The sequence below is a fragment of the Argopecten irradians genome, chromosome 5, assembly GCF_041381155.1.
Source record: "Argopecten irradians isolate NY chromosome 5, Ai_NY, whole genome shotgun sequence".
In the NCBI taxonomy this organism is placed as follows: Eukaryota; Metazoa; Mollusca; class Bivalvia; order Pectinida; family Pectinidae; genus Argopecten; species Argopecten irradians.
This window is the reverse complement of record NC_091138.1, coordinates 37,506,882-37,526,475: the sequence shown is the minus strand read 5'-3', so window position 1 is coordinate 37,526,475 and position 19,594 is coordinate 37,506,882. Positions and strand designations below refer to the sequence as shown.

At 33.4% G+C, this 19,594-nt stretch overlaps 2 protein-coding genes across 5 annotated transcripts; one reads left to right on the top strand and one right to left on the bottom strand.

Moving 5' to 3' along the window:
- Positions 1–2,786: 2,786 nt before the first annotated feature.
- LOC138323740 (G patch domain and ankyrin repeat-containing protein 1 homolog) lies at positions 2,787–5,631 on the bottom strand. Its single transcript, XM_069268548.1, has 2 exons — positions 5,562–5,631; positions 2,787–4,120 (listed from the first exon to the last, which is right to left on the bottom strand). Exon 2 carries the CDS (start codon positions 4,099–4,101, stop codon positions 2,992–2,994), a length of 1,110 nt encoding a protein of 369 aa, XP_069124649.1. The 5' UTR covers positions 4,102–4,120; positions 5,562–5,631; the 3' UTR covers positions 2,787–2,991.
- Positions 5,632–5,997: 366 nt separating this feature from the next.
- On the top strand, positions 5,998–17,950 carry LOC138323739 (testis-expressed protein 47-like). 4 transcript variants are annotated; one of them, XM_069268547.1, is made up of 8 exons: positions 5,998–6,129; positions 12,225–12,297; positions 12,695–12,801; positions 13,368–13,474; positions 13,845–14,001; positions 14,423–14,486; positions 14,980–15,081; positions 17,610–17,950. In XM_069268547.1, the coding sequence occupies exons 1-8, from the start codon at positions 6,028–6,030 to the stop codon at positions 17,651–17,653; spliced, it is 756 nt and encodes a 251-aa protein (XP_069124648.1). In that variant the 5' UTR covers positions 5,998–6,027; the 3' UTR covers positions 17,654–17,950. The 4 variants fall into 4 exon arrangements, with proteins under 4 accessions (XP_069124648.1, XP_069124646.1, XP_069124644.1 ...); XM_069268545.1 differs by lacking the exon at positions 17,610–17,950 and adding an exon at positions 15,372–17,599; XM_069268543.1 differs by lacking the exons at positions 5,998–6,129; positions 17,610–17,950 and adding exons at positions 11,805–12,050; positions 15,372–17,602.
- Positions 17,951–19,594: the final 1,644 nt, after the last annotated feature.

Below are 19,594 nucleotides of genomic sequence, written 5' to 3'. Positions count from 1 at the left end.
GAATTTTGGACAGACAGGACGATGTTTTTGGAAAGGTCTTAAAATAACCACATTTCTTGGGCTGCCTTTACTTGAAATTACAACTTCACAAACACATTCAGCTTGTGATATGACATATATCACTGAGTAAACAAGAGATCCCAGAGGGATCTTGGCGCCCACCTAAGAACGATCTTTGTCTGACAAAGGAAAGATGGATCTTTTCTCTGCTTTTCAAGCTTTTACTACATATAACTTCACATGAAATTTGAGAAAGATCCTTTGACTACTTTCTGAGATATATAACAGTAACAAACTTCAATTATCAAAATCCAAGATGGCTACCTGTCGGCCATCTTGTACACCGATCGGTCCTAAAATGCAAAATGCACAACTAGACCCCTAGAAGAACCTGTACATACAATTTGAGACAGATCCCTTCAGTACATTCTTAGACATAGCGGAAAAAAACTTCAATTGTCAAAATCCAAGATGGCGTCCTGTCGGCCATCTTGTTCACCGATCGATACCAAAATGCAATATGCATAACCAGGGACATAAGGGAACCTGCACATGAAATTTGAGACAGATCCTTTCTGTACTTTCTAAGAAATAGTGGTAACAAGCTTCAACTATCAAAATCCAAGATGGCGTCCTGTCGGCCATCTTGTTCACCGATCAGTCCGAAAATGCAATATGCACAACTAGACCCCTATGGAAACCTGCACATGCAATTTGATACAGATCCCTTGAGTACTTTCTGAGAAATAGTGGTAACAAGCTTTAACTATCAAAATCCAAGATGCCGGCCTGTCGGCCATCTTGTTCATCAATCGGTCCCAAAATGCAATATGCATAACCAGGGACCTAGGGGAACCTGCACATGCAATTTGAGACAGATCCCTTCAGTACTTTCTGAGAAAGAGCTGTAACAAACTTTAATTCTCAAAATCCCCAAGATGGCGGCCTGTCGGCCATCTTGTTCATTGATCGGTCCAAAAATGCAATATGCATAACTAGGGCCCTAGGCGAACCTGTACATGAAATTTGAGAAGAATTCTTTTGGTGCTTTCTGAGAAATAGCGGTAACAAACTTTAGACTATCAAAATCTAAGATGGTGGCCTGTCGGCCATGTTAACCGATTGGTCTCAAAATGCAATATGCACAACTAGGCCCCTAGGGGAACTTACATGTGAAATTTGAGAAAGATCCCTTCAATACATTCTGAGAAATAGCGGTAACAAACTTTAACTATCAAAATCCAAGATGGCTGCCTGGCGGCCATTTTGTTGACCGATTGGTCCCAAAATACAATATGCACAACTAGGGCCCTAGGGGAACCCCCATATAAAATTTGAGTAACATCCCTTCAGTACTTTCTGAGAAATAGCGGTAACAAGAATTGTTAATGGACGGAAGGACGGACGGACGGACGGACACGGACGAACGGACGGACCACGTACAAAAAGCGATTTGAAAAATTTAGTCAATCTATGATGAAAGTAAGCAATCACAGTATTTTCTCATGAAAAGTAGGGGTATTCACTATACAGTATTTCTTTTATTGCATATACTTAAGTTAAATGTTCCTTTCAATGTTTACAGTAAATGCTATACATTTGTTTTAATAAAATTTTAAAAGAAATACACAAAATTTAATAAGAACATCAGCATATCTTTTAATTTAACCATTTGAACTACACATAGCTAGCTATCAAAACATTTCTTCAGTTGAATTAAACTGTAATCTTAAGTTTTTCTCCCACTGTTTTTGTTTCCTCTCCTTTGCTTTATGTGCTCTTTTACTTAAAGTCCTAACTGACATTTTTCTTTCTGTGATATTCCTGTTTCTGTTTACAGCACTTGTATCCCTTGGACCAAAATGTGTGACTTTAGCTTTCTCCTTCGATATGTCAGAACCTAAGCATGATCTGTCTTTTCTTAAAATTGTCTTTACTGGGAACTTCTGTCCTTGACCTTCTGACAACATTTGAAATGAAACATACAAAATGGTTAATTATCAAACATTACTTTATTTGCGAATTGCTTTACAAATTTTTGAGCGAAATATTTGGTATTTTATTTTCAGCTAAATGTGACTTTGCAATTGGCTGTAATATATATTGGACTTATTAGTTCAAGGTAGGAAACAATTCACACCCAGTAATATTAATTACCAATATAGTACACAGGGGCCTGGGCAAGTGGCACATTTTTTTTACCAACAATATATGTATATGTATAAATTATAGATACTAATACTATAATATTTACTAATAATATATATACTATTGGTAAAAAAATTGTGCCAGGTCCCTGTGTTATAGTACAATGTATGTACATGTACAAGGGAGATAATCTACTCATGTCAGTGTTAACAAAAGAGAGAAAAGTGACTTTTTTTCAATTCCATATCATATCACGAGGAATTATATCTTTTGATTTTTTCTTTCACTACATTTAAATATGTTAATTAATTTAAGTCTGTAGCTTTCTTAAATGTTACCAGAATATTCTTCCATAAGAATGGGTATTGTGTTGTAATTTTAATGCTAATGCTAGTGTGCTGTATGTGAATTTTACAAAAATATTTTGTCAGTTTTTTTTATTTCCATTTGAATAATGCAACCTTTTTGGATATTATTTTTAATTTAAATCTTAGGAACTTTCCAGGATTTTTTTGTAAAAAAAAATAATGACACATTTAGTTTGTGATATGACATATTTCACCGAGTAAAAAATTTAGTCAATCTATGAAGAAAGTAAGCAATTACGGTATTTTCTCAATCTATGATGAAAGTAAGCAATCACAGTATTTTCTCATGAAAAGTAGGGGTATTCACTATACAGTATTTCTTTTATTGCATATACTTAAGTTAAATGTTCCTTTCAATGTTTACAGTAAATGCTATACATTTGTTTTAATAAAATTTTAAAAGAAATACACAAAATTTAATAAGAACATCAGCATATCTTTTAATTTAACCATTTGAACTACACATAGCTAGCTATCAAAACATTTCTTCAGTTGAATTGAACTGTAATCTTAAGTTTTTCTCCCACTGTTTTTGTTTCCTCTCCTTTGCTTTATGTGCTCTTTTACTTAAAGTCCTAACTGACATTTTTCTTTCTGTGATATTCCTGTTTCTGTTTACAGCACTTATATCCCTTGGACCAAAATGTGTGACTTTAGCTTTCTCCTTCGATATGTCAGAACCTAAGCATGCTCTGTCTTTTCTTAAAATTGTCTTTATTGGGAACTTCTGTCCTTGACCTTCTGACCCCAAACCTTTCTCACCATCCCATCCAGTTCGTCTCATAATTTGATAACCTTTGTTTTGGGTATGTTCCAGGAAATTATGTGGTTTTGCTTTCACTTTTGAATTAAACAAATGCACAGTTGATGTTTGATGTTGTATCTGTGACGTCTCTTTGACATCTATTTTACAAATATCACAATAAAATTGCTCCACCTCCTTTACAGTACTATCAGAACTTGATGTCTTTGCTCTGCCTGTTCTGATTTCAATTGCACTTGCGGGGTCAAATTCTGATATCAATTTCACGATATCAAAGTGACCTGCATCAGAAGCTATGGATAAGGCCGTTTTCCCACCAGAGGCTGTGAGGTTTACATTAGCACCAGTGACCAGAAGATGTTGTACAACTTCACTCTGTCCACTACAAGCAGCACACATCAGAGCTGTCCATCCAAACTGGTCCTGACTATCCACATTCACACCATTACTTAAACATTTTTGAACCGTGGTTAAATCCCCATTCTCGGAACTTGTTAGAAAAGTCCTTATGTTAAACGTTTTAGAATTTGAAGCATCACCTGTATGTTTGGATAGCAGTTGTCCTCTTTTTCGATGTTTGATGTGTTTAGAAGTGCTATTACTATGTCCAAAACTTGTATCACTGCATTTTGTGCTATCTGAAGGAGTCGAAATGATGTCTTTATAAATAAGTGCAGCTTCTTTACCAGATAAATGCTGTTCACTTTTAGGATTTAGGAGTTGTCTTTCACATGACTTGGAGTTGGAGCTATCGGATGGCTTTACAAACCTCACTAAGTTTGAGAACTCTACTTTTGTGATGTCATCCATAACCCCTAGCATCAACTTGTCTTCCACATCTCTGAAAAACAAAATACAGATACAATCTTATACAATGAAGGGAAGACAAAAAGGGTTATTCTTCTTCCTGTACAAGAGTCAGACTCAATGGATTACCAGGTAATATAAGTGCACTTAACTGTGGGAGGTGGCATGAAATTTATAGTTGGTTACAGGGGTTTCATTATCTTTCTGGAGAGGCGGTACACTTGCAATTTCAGAGGGTACTTTTCTATACCATCTGTATGCTATCTAATGTTAATTTGCCCAAATCAGGCGGTAACACAGCCAGGTTCAACTGGCAAAAAGTACCGGGTACCGCCTGATATTGAAACCCCTGTGGTTACATGATTATACATGATGTATAAGTATGTTAATTGTTTTTTAAATATGATAAAACTGATTTTCTGAAGGGGGGTAGAGACTGGCAGACCTGAAGGTCCTCCAACAATGTTAGAGGTACATGTTTATATATATAGCATGACGAGACACTTTTGATCATTTGACATTATGCTGTGTCAATATTGCCTATTAGAAGTTTATAATCGAGGATCAACCTATATAGTATTTATTGAATTAAGTAACTCATTAACCTAAAGGGATTCAGGTCTGTAAATGATTAAGTTCGGTTATTAAGGTTCACTGCAAGTTATTTATATGATTGTCTATATAAGGTCCTGTAATATGAAATTGGTACATGTACAAAAGTGATTCCGTCAAAGACAGGGCTGTTTTCGATTATGCGGTTTGACTGGTTGGACCTTGTTGTTCGTTTATTAATTAAAGACGGACCTGGTGATTTTACATTGTTTTCAGACGAGCCTTGGCAAAGCCCTCACAGGCCTGTATCAAAAACTGCAGGTCCGTCAGGATTTATACTTGAAATAATGACTTTAACAAACGGTCGAACCGGTTGTTCCGAATACTTACTTAAAAAATCGTACATTTCAGTACGGATTACCTCCCTTACTACATTATAAATCTGAGAGAAACAGTATACATATATGTACAGTAACTTTACCTGTTATCTAATAATATACGACGTCGGTATTGAGAAACTTCTGATGGTCAATACCGACACGACGTAATGATCAAATGTGTCTTGTCGTGCTATACTAGTGTATATATATCTGTTGTCCCAGAATACTCTACCTGGTGTCGACGTCCGACAATAATAATTCAATATATATCAAAACATCTGTCGTCGGTGTGAGATCAAAGCACATATGCCTGACTCGCTAGTATATTACTATACATGAGATTAATATTTGTGATCAGATGAACGTTGTTCAAGCGTTTTATCAGAAAACAAATACGACATTGACAAGTCACGTAAGCTGATCGATCATGTGCGTGAAATTATAAGTACATTCTGGAGTCATACGATTACAAATTTCATTTATGCTACAACTAATACATGTCAGTTTTATTCAATGTGTATAGATATATTGATAAATACTTACAAATTGGATTTTTCAATAGATAAACAAATCGTTGACAGTCGTTTTTCTTTACCGGAAACGACTTTAGGAACAATAATAGATTGACTTTTTTTTTGGATTAAATTTCCGGATTAAATATATTTTGTTTGACAAGTATTCCATATCCTAATGATTATTCGACATTAAATATTATTAAAAAAGGTATCTCAAGAAATAAAGATCGCCATATGTATTTATCGTAGTAGGAATCATTTCGAATTTAGATGACATTATTCTACTTTCCGGTTTCCGGGGTTTGGGTTCTATTTTATAATTTCCGTAGAAAAAAATATTTATAAATATTATTGAAAAGATTATCTTTGATACTTTATAATGCATTTATTTATTATGATTTTAAAAGAAATTAACTTCTATGATTAATTAGCAAAGAAATTTCCTTAAAAAGTATACCTGTAAACCATGTTTCTATAGCAACAAAACTCACAAGATGGCGTCTGCCATGGAGCCAGAACGAGAGGACTCTGTTATTGAAGCTCACAGAACCTCTTTATTAGAAGTGATCGAGGATAAAAATAGGGCTCTGAATAAGGTAACTGTGTCTGGAGAGAATGCTTTTCATCTCTACAATATTTTTATGCTCGACTGATATTTATGGAACGCCCCTTTTATCATTTTTGTCTTACCCTGTATCATGATGGTGATGAGAGTTAAAAGATGATTCAGTAAAACAAAAAATTCTGCCATAGATTAGGTTGTAAACGGGGCAGCCAGATGTTTTAATATTAATCATTAAAGTTTGCATTTTACCATCTTCTGCTAACAGTGTTTGATTAGTTTTTCAATTGGTTAAATTTTTCATTTCAATCATGCACGGCCAGATGTTTTAATATTAAGCACGAGAAGAGAGAAGCTCAAATTGTTTATTTAATTTTCTATTTCATGTAGAAGACATAATTTAGAAATAAAAAGACGCACTTTAAACTATAGAAGTATATGATGTAATAATTGTCTAGCATAAACTCAAAGAAATGAAGTCAAAGATTCGGATTTCTCTGTGTCCATTCAAGGCCTGGAGTGCCACGTATGTGAATCCTATGATTTTGCGCCATTTGTTGACGTTCTGTGACGTCATGATTCTTTGTGCTCATCTTCGCCTTGGTGGATATTTTGACTGCATTCCATAGCTTTTAATTTTCAAAGTGTTATTATTATTATTTAAAAAATAATAGAAAATGTTTGATTACTCCTGTTTTGCATTTGCATTAGTAAAACATATTTATTGGGGAGAGCAGTACCGGAGCAACACACAACCTCCCCATATATATGAAAAAATGGCGGCCGCAAACTGAAGCTGTCAGTGTGTAGGATTGAATTTTGAAGATTGTGTTTTTTCTTATATTTTCATGTATCTGTTACCTTAGAAGTGCTTCGCACTCGAAGGCTGCGCCCTTATAAACATAATTATAATATAGATCATAAATATACTAAACTACAATGTATTAACAATTGAATTAGATAACAGGCAAAGCTTATACAAATCCTTTCCAATGTCCGGAAATGATTAAATAAATAATTTTCATAAATAATATAATAAAGGTGATGATGAAAACAAAAAAGAGAGAGAGAGAAATAAAATGCTTATAACTTAATATAATAGAACTGATGGAAAAATAAATATGAAAAACTAATATGTAATAGAATACCCAAATGCATAATTTCTATTTGTTTTCCTACAATATCTGACTTTAGTTTCTGATTGGCAGATCCTTTTCTTCATATACTATGAGAAAAAAATCTGAGAATGGCGCAAAAACCCGACGTTATCAAGACGTCACAATAGAGACATTGACGTTGCATATGTATTGATAAAAAAAATAATCCATTGGAAAATCAATGGAATGGTATATTTTAAACATATTTTATATTATCAAATAGTCTGAAAAATTAATTATAAGCATTGATGTAACTATTTTTTAAATTTTGTTTGCAAACTTTTGTGAGAATCCGCTACGGGGATGCACACAGTTTGCAAACAAAATTTCTTGCATAACCAGATGAAGTTAAAAAATAGTTACATCAATGCTTAAATAATTAATTTTTCCTTTTTTTCATACCAACTCTGGCTTTCTGATTGGCCAATACTTTTTTGCATACCACTATAATTAATTTTTCTGTGTTTTTATATTAAATCTGGCTTTCTGATTGGCCAATACTTTTTGCACACAACTATGAAAAAAATCCAAGAATGGCGCCAAACCCAAACGTTATTTTTACATCACAATAGAAACATTGGCATTGCGTATTGATTCGAAAAAGAATCCTTTGAAAAATCACTAGAATGGTACATTTAAACACACTTTATTTTATCAAATAGATTATAAAATTTATTTTAAGCATTGATGTCACTATTTTTTAATTTAACAGGTTATGAAAATAAATTGTTTGCAAACAAGATTTTTACAATGCTTAAATGAAAAAAAAAAAATCTGAGAATGGCGCAAAACCCTGACATTATCGTGATGTCACAAAAGAAACATTGAAAAATCACTAGAATGGTACATTTAAACACACTTTATTTATAAGATTAATTATAATCATTGATGTCCCTGTTTGTTAAATTTTATTAGGTTATGAATAAAGTTTTGTAGACAATCTTTTCTGAGAATTTGCGTTCATACCCTAATAAAATTAAAAAATAGAGACATCAATGTTTAAAAAAAAATCTGAGAATGGTGCAAAACCATTACTTTATTGTGACGTCACAATAGAGACAATGACGTAGCCTTTTGATTCTGAAAAAAATCCCATTGAAAAATCACTAGATTGGTGCATTTAAACATACTTTATTTTATCAAATAGATTATGAAATTAATTATAAGTAATGGTGTCACAATTTTTAATGGGTCTAATTTACATACCATGTGATACTGATAACATTTTCGCGAGACTAGTATCTCCATTGGTGATGGAAGGTAAATATTTGTAATTTTCTGCTGAAATGACGTCAACATGGGATATCATCTTTTAATGTCATTCCATAACCAATAAAATCAAATTTAAACAATAGTCCCATGCAAACGTTATCGGGTATCACATGGTAAGTGAATTATTCCAATTTCATCAGACATAAAAAAATAGATAGTGTAGAAACATTGACGTTGCATATTGATTAGGAAAAATAACCCCTTGCCAAACCCATGGAACTGTACTTTTAAATATGTTTTATCAAGTAGCCTGAAAAATTAATTATAAAAGCATTGATGTCACCTTTTTTAATTTCTTTGGGTTATGAAAGAGATTTGATTTGCAAACTTTTATGAAAATATGCTATTCAGGTTCAGACAGTTTGCAAACAAAATTTCTTTCATACCCAGATGAAATTAAATAATGCTTAAATGAATATGAAGATATGTATGACTCCGAACTGATAACAGAATAAAACCAAGGCCTTACAAAATCTATTATTAAGCATACTGTACTTGTAATTTTACTTTATACTATATTCTGATCGATTTAATATAACCAAATGTGAATTCAAGTACAGTGAATTCCTGATAATCTCACAATCTTCTACAAAAGCAATAAAATGAACTCTTTTTGAAATTGTAAGTTTCTGAAATATTTGATGACTTTGACCTCAAAAGTAGGTAAAGGCCATTCACTTGAACAAACTTGGTAGCCCTTCATCCTTTATGCTATAGGCCCAATATCAGGTCTATATAGTTATTCCCAATAAATTGTGTAGCCTATTTGACCCCTATGACCTTGAATGAAGGTCAGGGTCATTCATTTGAACAAACTTTTTAGCCTTTCATTCTAGCATACTGCACGCTCAATATCTGGTCTCTAGGCCTATTAGTTATTCACAAGAAATTATTTCAAGATTTTAGCCATTTTGACCCATTTGACCTTGAAGGAAGGTCAAGATCAATAATTTGAATAATTTGTTGCTACAGATGGTCCACGACCAATATGTTTGAAACCCGTTCAAGGATTAAGGAAGAGGCAGATTTTAAAGCCAAAGTTTTAGCAAAGCTCCCGTTTTGGAGCCCCTCCATTTTGTCACCATGTATAGTACCAAATAAGTCCTTTTATGATTGTTCTCCCCTAATGATGTTTCATAAAAAATATGGTTGAAATGCACTCAAGGATTAAGAAGAAGTTGGATTTTAAAGCCAAATTTCATCAAAGTTACCCTTTCTGAGCCCCGCCCCTCTGTCCCCAATGGTCGGGCCTGGCTCGTTTATATAAAATATGATTGTCCGTCCCCAACGATGTTTCACACCAAATATTGTTGTAAAATAATAGTATTGTAGAAAAGTGTGACGAAACTATTGTTATGGTTTATCCAAACATGTACAACACGACAATTCATAATGGAAATGAATTTAAGACCCATCAAAAGACTCTTTCATGGGTTTTTGTTCTCCCATGTTAAATTCTGACGTTTGGCAAAGGATTTAGTTCAATATTTCAATTATATTTGTGATCCCAAATATATAACAGAGCTATCCTCCACAATGATAATTTACACAGGAAAAGTCATCTTTCATACCTGGATATATGATTTACCCTTACCATCCATACATATTTCCACTCATTTGAAAAAATATCCAATTGCTATAAGTATTTTAATAAGAAAAACGTGGTAAGAAAGGAATTTTCCATATTGACCAACCATTGACCAAAATGAAAATCGCAACTACAAGGTGGTACGTTTTTAAACATAAATTTCGCTTCTAGTAAACTTTTCATTTTAAAAAGTCTTTTAAATTAAAAAAAAATGACACCATATTCAATGAATGGTAGCATAAAATTCCTATTGAATACGCACGTACATCACTTTTTAAAAGCTTCACTCATGCAATGGTAAAAAGTTGCCGTCTGCTTTATTTTTTATCGCACTGTACATGCAGATTATAAAGCAGACAAAGTAGCTAATCTCACTTTTTCGTGTAAAATTGTTTGTCAACTAGAGTGATCAATATCCCTTGTTGTAAATGAACGCTCTATCACCGTCTGTTTGACGTTAGTATGTGTTACAGATTTATTCTAGTAGCTATTGATTAAAGCAAAGTACAGATAGTCCCTATCCCACTTTCTCTCAGAACACGCATGACTAGATTGACTATCTATCTGGAAAGGCTTTCAATTTTAAATTCAATCTTAAATTTTCAAGTTAATTCAATAGTTTACTGGGATTTTTTTGACAGAAATATTATTTGTTCTTAAAGTTGACATTTTGCAATGGTATATTAAAGTACTACTTTGGATGATTAATTTAGGAATTATCCAAAGTAAAATTAAGGCACTTAGAATTATTCTTTGATTACCTGTTTAAAAAATTCCGTGGCACTGTTGCACGATACCAATATTGACCCTTGTAGTACTCTCCCGATCCACCAAATCGTCAGCGTCCCTCTCTTTAAAGTACATCACAACCATTATTTCTTCAGTGTTGCAAATATGTCGTTTTAGTATCTCCGATCGTCTACACACATTATTCCTTTGCTACGTTCATCTCTGAGTGTTTTTAAATAATGAAATTGGACACAGCGCTAACATTCTGTTCTTGTTCCGAAATGAAATTCATAGACGAAACCTGTTACTCAAAGTTACTATGTGTATACAATTTCGTATATTGAATGTGATTAAACAGTATATCATTGTTGCCGGCCTTTTCTATTGGTAGGGAACCTTGTACCATTCTAATGTACGCCGTGTAAGTCAATACAGTCACTGATAACACTGCAGGTTCCATACTATCTCACTATGTGTCAACAAATCCCTCCGTTAAACTGTCAGACATCAATCAGTTTCAAAGGCCTTACAAATTATTCATAGATCACAGTGCTTTCAGTTGAGCAAGTGTATGGAAGCAACTGTTCTTTTTCAGCGCTGGATTTAACCTTTTGTCAACCATATCTAAATTAAACATTTCATGTAATGCATAGTATGTGTGTGGACGGGAGAAGTTGAACCAAAGTTTCTATTGACATAGCTTAACAGTCATTGTAACATTCTGATTATATATACGTACAGTGTTCCCATGACGCCTATAATGCCTTGTATGCATTGCGAGGACATTACATTGTAAATTTATGATGTTGTATTGTGCTCTTACATTGGAAAGTTCTACCCAAATTTGATAGTGCACTGGTTCATTATTTTCCGTCTCCATCAAAATCAAGGACATAATCAACTTTAGTATTTTGTGTTTGTGGGTGCGTTATACATAACTACAATCCATAAGCAATTACCTGCTTACAAGACACCCGAATAGAAAGATCGACCACACTTTCTGTAATGGCTGAACAGGCCGTTATCGGAGACGTTGGTGAGGATGTGGAGCTGGAGCAATCGGATGGAAATGTATCGCCATCACCAAAGCAAGATAGGAAGAAAGTCAAAAAGGGAAAACAAAAGAAGAAGGCCGATGACAGAGTCAAATTTGACTGGCCTAAAAGGAACTACTTTGAGATTACGTGTGAAATCCCCACCATGGGTTTGGTAAATATCTTTACCATTGACAAGTAAAAACGATGTGCGTCGCAGGATTGATCACTGTGATGGTGGTGACAAAATAAGGGGAAAATGTATTGATAACTGTTTGTGTTATACGTTTTAATTCCATCAATTTTTTAAGGATATTAATTTTAATATGTTCTGTCTTTTTTCCCACAGAAAAACTTGATTCATCGATTTGTGTATATTGCCAAGCTGAAACAAAGCGTGGACGATAGAACAGAAGTTGGAAGTAAATATCGCATTTTTGCCTACTTAATTACATAGTTACATTTTATCTTATGCAGAAATTTAAGTTTAAAATGTATGCAACCGTAAACATTATTTTTGGTTGTACATAATGTCAATAGAGCTATACTGTCATATATGTACATACATATTTGTTTTTTATTTGAAATCTTTAATGTAAAAACTCTTGTTATCAAAATATTTTTCCTTCTTCAATAGATAATGCACTGTAGCCTGTCGCATTCCTTTTCATTGTAACGAATACAGAAAATGACTCGCCTGCCATAGTAGACAGGAGACTTCAGAATAGAACATCAGTTAATTTTGAAAGTTCCATATACATTTTTGACGAGTAAAAGTGTAAGAAAATGTGTTTATGAGCTATCATGTTCTGTTTTCAGATCATTATGAAAGATTTTTCAAGAATCTGCAGAACGTTCACCAATCGTCCGAGGTAGTAACAGGACTCCTGCTTGTTTACCTCAAACACGTAGTACACATCGTTGAGGTTAGTATACAGTAGCTTTATACTTTGGTAGAGTTATATATATTCCGGTATGAGAAAATATCAGGGCCCGGCACCATAAAACTATTCTCAGATAGTTTTTTTTACTCAAGTATATGATTTTACATAGACTTGAGTAAAACATCTCCGGGAAAATTTTATGGTGCCGGGCTCTGGTATTATCGATGAATGAGCGAAAGAGAAAAGAAAAATCTTTCGATCGAACGATAATTGGTTTATGCTAGGAAGAAAAGTCAGATATTTGCATTTATAATGAAATAACGATATTTGGTGACTTTATACACTGTAGTTATACGTGTTGTAGTTAATAAATAGATACATTCTATATAACCACATGCAGTTGTTTGTTTGTAACATAATCACATCGTCAAATTATATATCGCACCTATTTTGTGTACATGTGTTTAAGAAATGAAAACGTGCTCTCATTTGAGCATTAATACGATTTCGAATAATCAAACCTTCGTGATTGATGATACATTAACTAGTATAAACATTTCGAGTAGGCCTACTGTATAGATATAAGGAAATGATAAATTTTGTTGCAGACATCTACAGATTTGATAACGGAGACGGTGAAAGACATACAGGCAAATATCAACGACAGCAGTGGTTATTTTGATTCCAGTAAAATACTTATCATCTCCCATGACATATCCTTTCAATATTTAATATAATCGTTCTATGGACATTAACACATTTGAATTATTAAGTTGTTTTCTGTTGTTTTATAAGGAAGAAATTGACATTGTTTGTAAAGCTGAATTAGTTATTTTTTATATAAAACATTTTGTAATTTGTGAGAGTAGAGAGCAAACGGTCTAAGCATGTATCTTTTCTCAAAAGAGAGAGAGAGAGAGAGAGAGAGAGAGAGGCAAGTTTAAACCCAATTTCATATAACATTACAATTATCACAATTTTATTCCCTTGAAAGTGAACGAGAAAGGATGGTAATTGGTATCACAAAAACAATTAAGTATAAATAGTATTATACAATTATTTATCTACCTTAACCCTGCATACATTCCTCATCGACTTTATGGACAATGGAGTTTCCGAACCTTGGATATACAGGCAGCCAGAATGGAGAGTTATGACAGTAATGAATCGACAGACAAGATCGTCATAGATCTACTCACACAGCTTCTCAAACTAGGCAATCATCTCGCCAAGACTCCCAAGGTATCAACTAAATTGAATTTCTTTCAGTGTAAAAAAACAAAACATATTGTTAAATACTTAATTTTTTTTTAAAATCTGTTGCTTTATGCATACATGCTACTGTGTATTTGCTAATATTCGTGGAGTTTTTAATTTCGCCTTTTTTGAATTCATCCATAGTGGTTTAAGATATAGCCTGTCGCGTGAATGACGCTTTCAAAAGATTAATCGCGATAATAAACTCCCGTGAATAGCATCCAAATAGAAAATCGCGAAGTTTTACACGCGCGAAATTAAAGTACAAAGGGATCGAACCAACTAAGCAGATTTAGAGAACCAAGTTCTAATGGTCCAGATAGAGTGAATTTTTGATGAAAATCTCATCAAATGTGAATGATTTTAAAATGTAGAGTTTATCAAACAGCAATGTTTATTTTTGTAGCAAAACCTGAAGAATTTAATGGACAGCTTACACGAAAGAGTTCCTGACCTTCTGCCCCAACAAGGTACGTAGAGTATTATATAGAAAATTCAAGACTTTAAAGATTCTCCACCGCTGACAAAAAGTAATTTTCACTATCAAAAACAAGAACAGACGAATTAGCATTTTTCTTCAGTTACAAAAATTATTTACTTTACACCATTACCACCATTGAAACGTTTGCGCTTCTCATTTTATTTCAAGATAAAAATATCAAAAATAATTAATTGCATCCCAAAAAAATTCTTTGCTACTATATCCAATATGGAATGAAGTACTGATTGCGTATGTACAAAAGCAAAATAAATTATCGTATATTAGTTTTTGTGTAAATTAGACATATATGTACACGATTAAACACCAATTATTGTTCAAATGATGAGTATCGTTTTTGCTCAGTCGGCGGTGGAGCATCTTTAATCAAAATGTAGAAATATAAACCACGACAATTCTATGAATAATACCATTTTTTGATATTTCCGCTACTATAAAACATACCTTGCACGGCTATATTACAGGTGTGCTCCACTACCTATGTGAAGATAATGACCCCTGCATAATCCGACCACAAGACTATCTGGACATGTATGAAAAACCATTTGACGTGGTATTGGACAGTGGTACGTATATTGTATAGATAAAAATGCATGGTATTGTTCCATTATCAAACCTTTATAATTTCGTTCTAATGGCATATTTTATGTGTTTAATTTAATTAACAATTATACGTTCGCTTATTAGTATTGTTTTGATAATGTTTGTGATATTGAAAAGAAAAAAATATCTATATCTTTATAATGGGTTTAATAGAGGATATATGCATTTATGTGAATTAATTGATTTTGCTGTGACTGCTTTTATTTCAAATAAATCATATATTGCTATTTTATTTTTCCTTTCGTGTGTATAGAAGGTAATTATACAGTTTTGTTATCGACCTTTATGAGCTCCTTGTATTCTGCCACATACTCTGCACTGGTTACCCCGACTCCATTATATACTTCCCACTAGTTAGACCTTTATCGTGCATTATCTAATCAATTATCCATATTATATATCTATGTTAGAATAGAATGCATGTCTGTCATTTAATTGGTTGCGGGTTTAACATATGAAAATAGGGGATACAGTACTGATTAAATACTTTCTTAGTTTATAGTGCTCGTCATCGGATGAAAAGTTGTGTAATTGATAAGTTATTTATTTTTTTGTTTTTCAACTTATTGAAATGTAATGGATCATTACGTTTTGTTTTATAATTAGTCATAACAAAATGTGTATAAAGGTTGAGGAAACTTGAGTGTAGATAATAATATGGAAAACCATGTTACATTATCACGAAGCCTGTTGAAACACAACCTACTCACATTTGACGGTGACGTTCTTTATATGTATTACGGTCCCAGATACGTACCTGCCCTATCGCTAAATTAAAGCACTGCTAAATGATGATAAGGCCAATAATCATGTCACAATTAAACAAAATGACCCTACTAACCTCACGAGCACACCTAAACTGACACTGAGTCTTTTGACCCTTTTCACCAGCCAAGAAAAGCGTAATCTCTATCATGATTTTGTAACGGTATTTTCCCCAGCACACTATTTTTAACGTTGCACATGATGACATATACCAATATACAGGTTATATGTCGGAATGAATATTTTATCACGTATAATTAACATTCATTATTTAAATAACGAGATAATCAGGGTAAGTACGTTAATTGATAAGTATATTTACTTTGAAAAAGCACGGGAGACAAATTTATAACTATTTCGGCTTTGCATATGACAGATTTAGCTCCCTTGCGGGTAGGTATCGATTGTTACGCTCGCAAACACATGACTTCACAATCAATATCTACCCGCAATGGTAGATAACTCTATAATATGCAAATACAGAATATGAGTATCAAACTACTGAGTTACCCAATATTTGAAATGACATTTAAACGTGACTGTAGATCGAGTCATACGAATACATACGTTTCTGTTGCATGCTGCATGTTTATGGCTAGACTTCTAATACATTGTGGTTCAGCAAGAATGTGTCTATTCTTCTTATGAATATATATTTGAATATCGTATCTCACATTGGTTAGTTTTAGTTTCAATTTTTTAATTTTGAAGACAAAAAGGAAAATGTTCTGATGCCATAGAAAATCACAATAATGGCAGGAATATATGGTTAAAATACATACCTCTGTTTTAAAAATTAACTTGAGAAACACAGATTTCCATGCATGTGCCAATTCATATTTGTACACGTGGAGTTAAAAAATCAATGATCTTTGGACGGGAATGTTGTAACACAAAAACATGACAATAAATAATAATAGTAATAATAATGTTATGATAATAATATGTGGTAATTATGAGTTAACTATGTATGTAATTAGTAACTTATTTGATAATAGCGAGGAATGTTGCTAGTCCTAGCTAGTCTTGCTAGTAGTGACGCAGAAACTTGTCACTAGCGCTAAAAATAAAACAAAGTCCGCTCAGCTAGACGCCTTTAAATGTGATATTATGTCTACAACTTATTGACACCATGCAGCAAACGGTTTACTGTTGGTCCTGCTACACCTATATCAATAATATCTTATGTCTTTATCGGCCTGCTATTGTCTTTTATGCGAATCTTATTTCACACAGAATATCAACAACACATATGTTCTGTGACTTGTTCAATAGGCTACTCATTACCTAATTAGCTATCGCGTACAATCTCCTCATCTGGTTTATACCAAAGAACCATTTGGAGAAGCTTCTTGCCAGAAAATATCGAAGGCTGATATCACCTGTTTATTTCTATAATTTATATAAATTGTGACACTTGATAATAAGTATTGCTTAGTGCTTGTCACTCTTCTTAGATGGCAAAGCAAACACATTATTTGAGTATGCGGATATCGTCTAGTTGTAATCGTAACATACTTAATAATTATCTGATAATAATTATATTAATTAATTTCTAGTTCTAACGTAAAGCGTACAAATGGTAATCGGTGATTTAATGATGGTATTTGGTTTTCCGATTCTGTGTGTATGTCTAGTTATCAACAAGTATTTGAGTGATATGGGTGTTGTTGTATCATCACTCCTAAGAATTGATTTTCTTAACAAAGCATGTGTTTTGCTTCAGAATTGGTGTGGCCCCTGGCGACCAGACTCTTCCCTTACAACTAGTAATGATGGATCGACATCCAAGTCTAAACTGTGATATATCTATATATTGTGTTTCTATATCCTTCACACAACTTTTGTTTCCTATGAAAGTATGGAATGTGGAAACATGATTTGGAAGGAAATGTGACACTTTAAAACGAACAAGATCTTGGAGAGAATGGGATGACACGAGTGAAAAATAAACATTATTCTACTTATCTAATTATGATCTACATAAGGGAAAATATCATTAATCTCATTTATGAATATCATTATTGATAACAATATTGTCATTTTACATTAAATATATGAAGTTTATATCATAAGTGTTAAGTGTTTTATCCTTCACACCTTGGTCGCCCTTTCCTTTCTATGTATGTTAGTTGTGAAATACTAACCTAAGCCATCAACGAAATCTGGCCCGTCCTAGATACGCTGATCAAAGCAGCTGTTTCTAGGAATACCTGCATTGCCGGAACAATCACCTAATCAACAAGAATATGATGCTTTAAGATATGAAAACCGACGAGCTTTGTAAATATTGATTAATCTGCTGCTCCATACAGTTGTCTCTTTTGAACATTACTCGATGTTATCGGTTGCCGATGGGCTTACACTATGACGCCGCCTCAATCAACAGTATTCATTTAAAATGCTACTAGTCGTAAAGTTGTTAATGAATCGTAACCAAATTTAGTTGGAAACGTCCTTTTGCAAGTTGTGGAAAGGGGAACATATTTTGTACTGTGACAAATGTTGACTCGCCTCCCTGGGGCAGGTCCAATGAAGAAATAGAAGAGGTAATTCATTTATATACATGTATATAAATTTTTAAGGGTTTTTAACCAGATTAAGGCAGATATATCTTCAGGGCACGAGTTTTTTTTTTTTTTTTTTTTTTTTTTTTTTTGCATAATTGTGACTGAAACCATAAAGTAATGAATTAATGTCAATCACATTCGATCACAGACGACTCTTGGAAGGACAACTGATTTTGTATAAACTTTGATTATGACCCCTGGGGCAGTATGTGCCGCGGGACCAATATGGGAAATGGACGCATTCATTTAATTACTATTAAGTACTGAATAGGTTTTAACCAAATGTGGTCAGATTTTAGTTGGGTATCTATACTCTTTTTAGTGCAAAATTGAAATTCTTCCGTTACTCCATAAACAATTAAATTGAAAAAAGTTTTATCTTCATTTACGTGTGATATATCCGCCAATTTTAACTGTTGTCTGCGGCTAGGCTAGCCAGACATGGTTGTAAGAATGGCACAAACACTGTACAAGTAGACATACTGTAACGTAAACCTTAATATAGATTCCCGTTGAGTCTAATTCATCAAAAACCATTGATTATCCATCACCTTCTCAGAAGAGAGTGATCACTAATTAGCCTTTGTTAATAATGTGTAATAAACATTATCATGGAATAATTAATGCTTCGTTACATATTGAACAAATCGGTCATGAAATCGATCGATGATCCAAACACATGCCTGTACCAGATCATACAAACATCCGTTTTTCGCGATTTCTGTGTCGTTTGCTAGGCATATAAGGCTGGTAGTGTTGATATTGAATTACCATGGCAACTCAATAAACTAACGTTATTGGGCATTAATCGGGACTGTGGTTCATCGTTCGGATATGGTCATTATGAGTGGATGTATGGACCGTTATATAGGATAATAAAGAACTGACCTCATGTATTGGTTACCTGGGTGATAGCGTATACATAAGGTCATTCAAGGAAGTAGTACTGTTGTTAACAAGTTCGATATTACCTCAGTGTCGGTGTGTTTCCAAGGAAGGCGCGTGGAGAAGTATCAGTAATGACATGTTATGATCACTAACTTGTGTTATTTCGCTCAGTTGTAAGTACGGAGGAGTACAGGTCAACCGTGCATGCCTCATTCAAGTTCATAATCATAATATGGGCTGCCACATCAGCAAA

What these genes read in the sequence shown, in the direction of transcription:
- LOC138323740 (XM_069268548.1), bottom strand. Translation starts at nt 4,101, where the DNA reads ATGCTAGGGGTTATGGATGACATCACAAAAGTAGAGTTCTCAAACTTA.
- LOC138323739 (XM_069268543.1), top strand. Translation starts at nt 11,847, where the DNA reads ATGGCTGAACAGGCCGTTATCGGAGACGTTGGTGAGGATGTGGAGCTG. An exon ending in CTTATCATCTCCCATGACAT is followed by an intron (nt 13,475 to 13,844) that starts ATCCTTTCAATA and finishes CCCTGCATACAT; the next exon opens with TCCTCATCGACTTTATGGAC. An exon ending in TGACCTTCTGCCCCAACAAG is followed by an intron (nt 14,487 to 14,979) that starts GTACGTAGAGTA and finishes GCTATATTACAG; the next exon opens with GTGTGCTCCACTACCTATGT.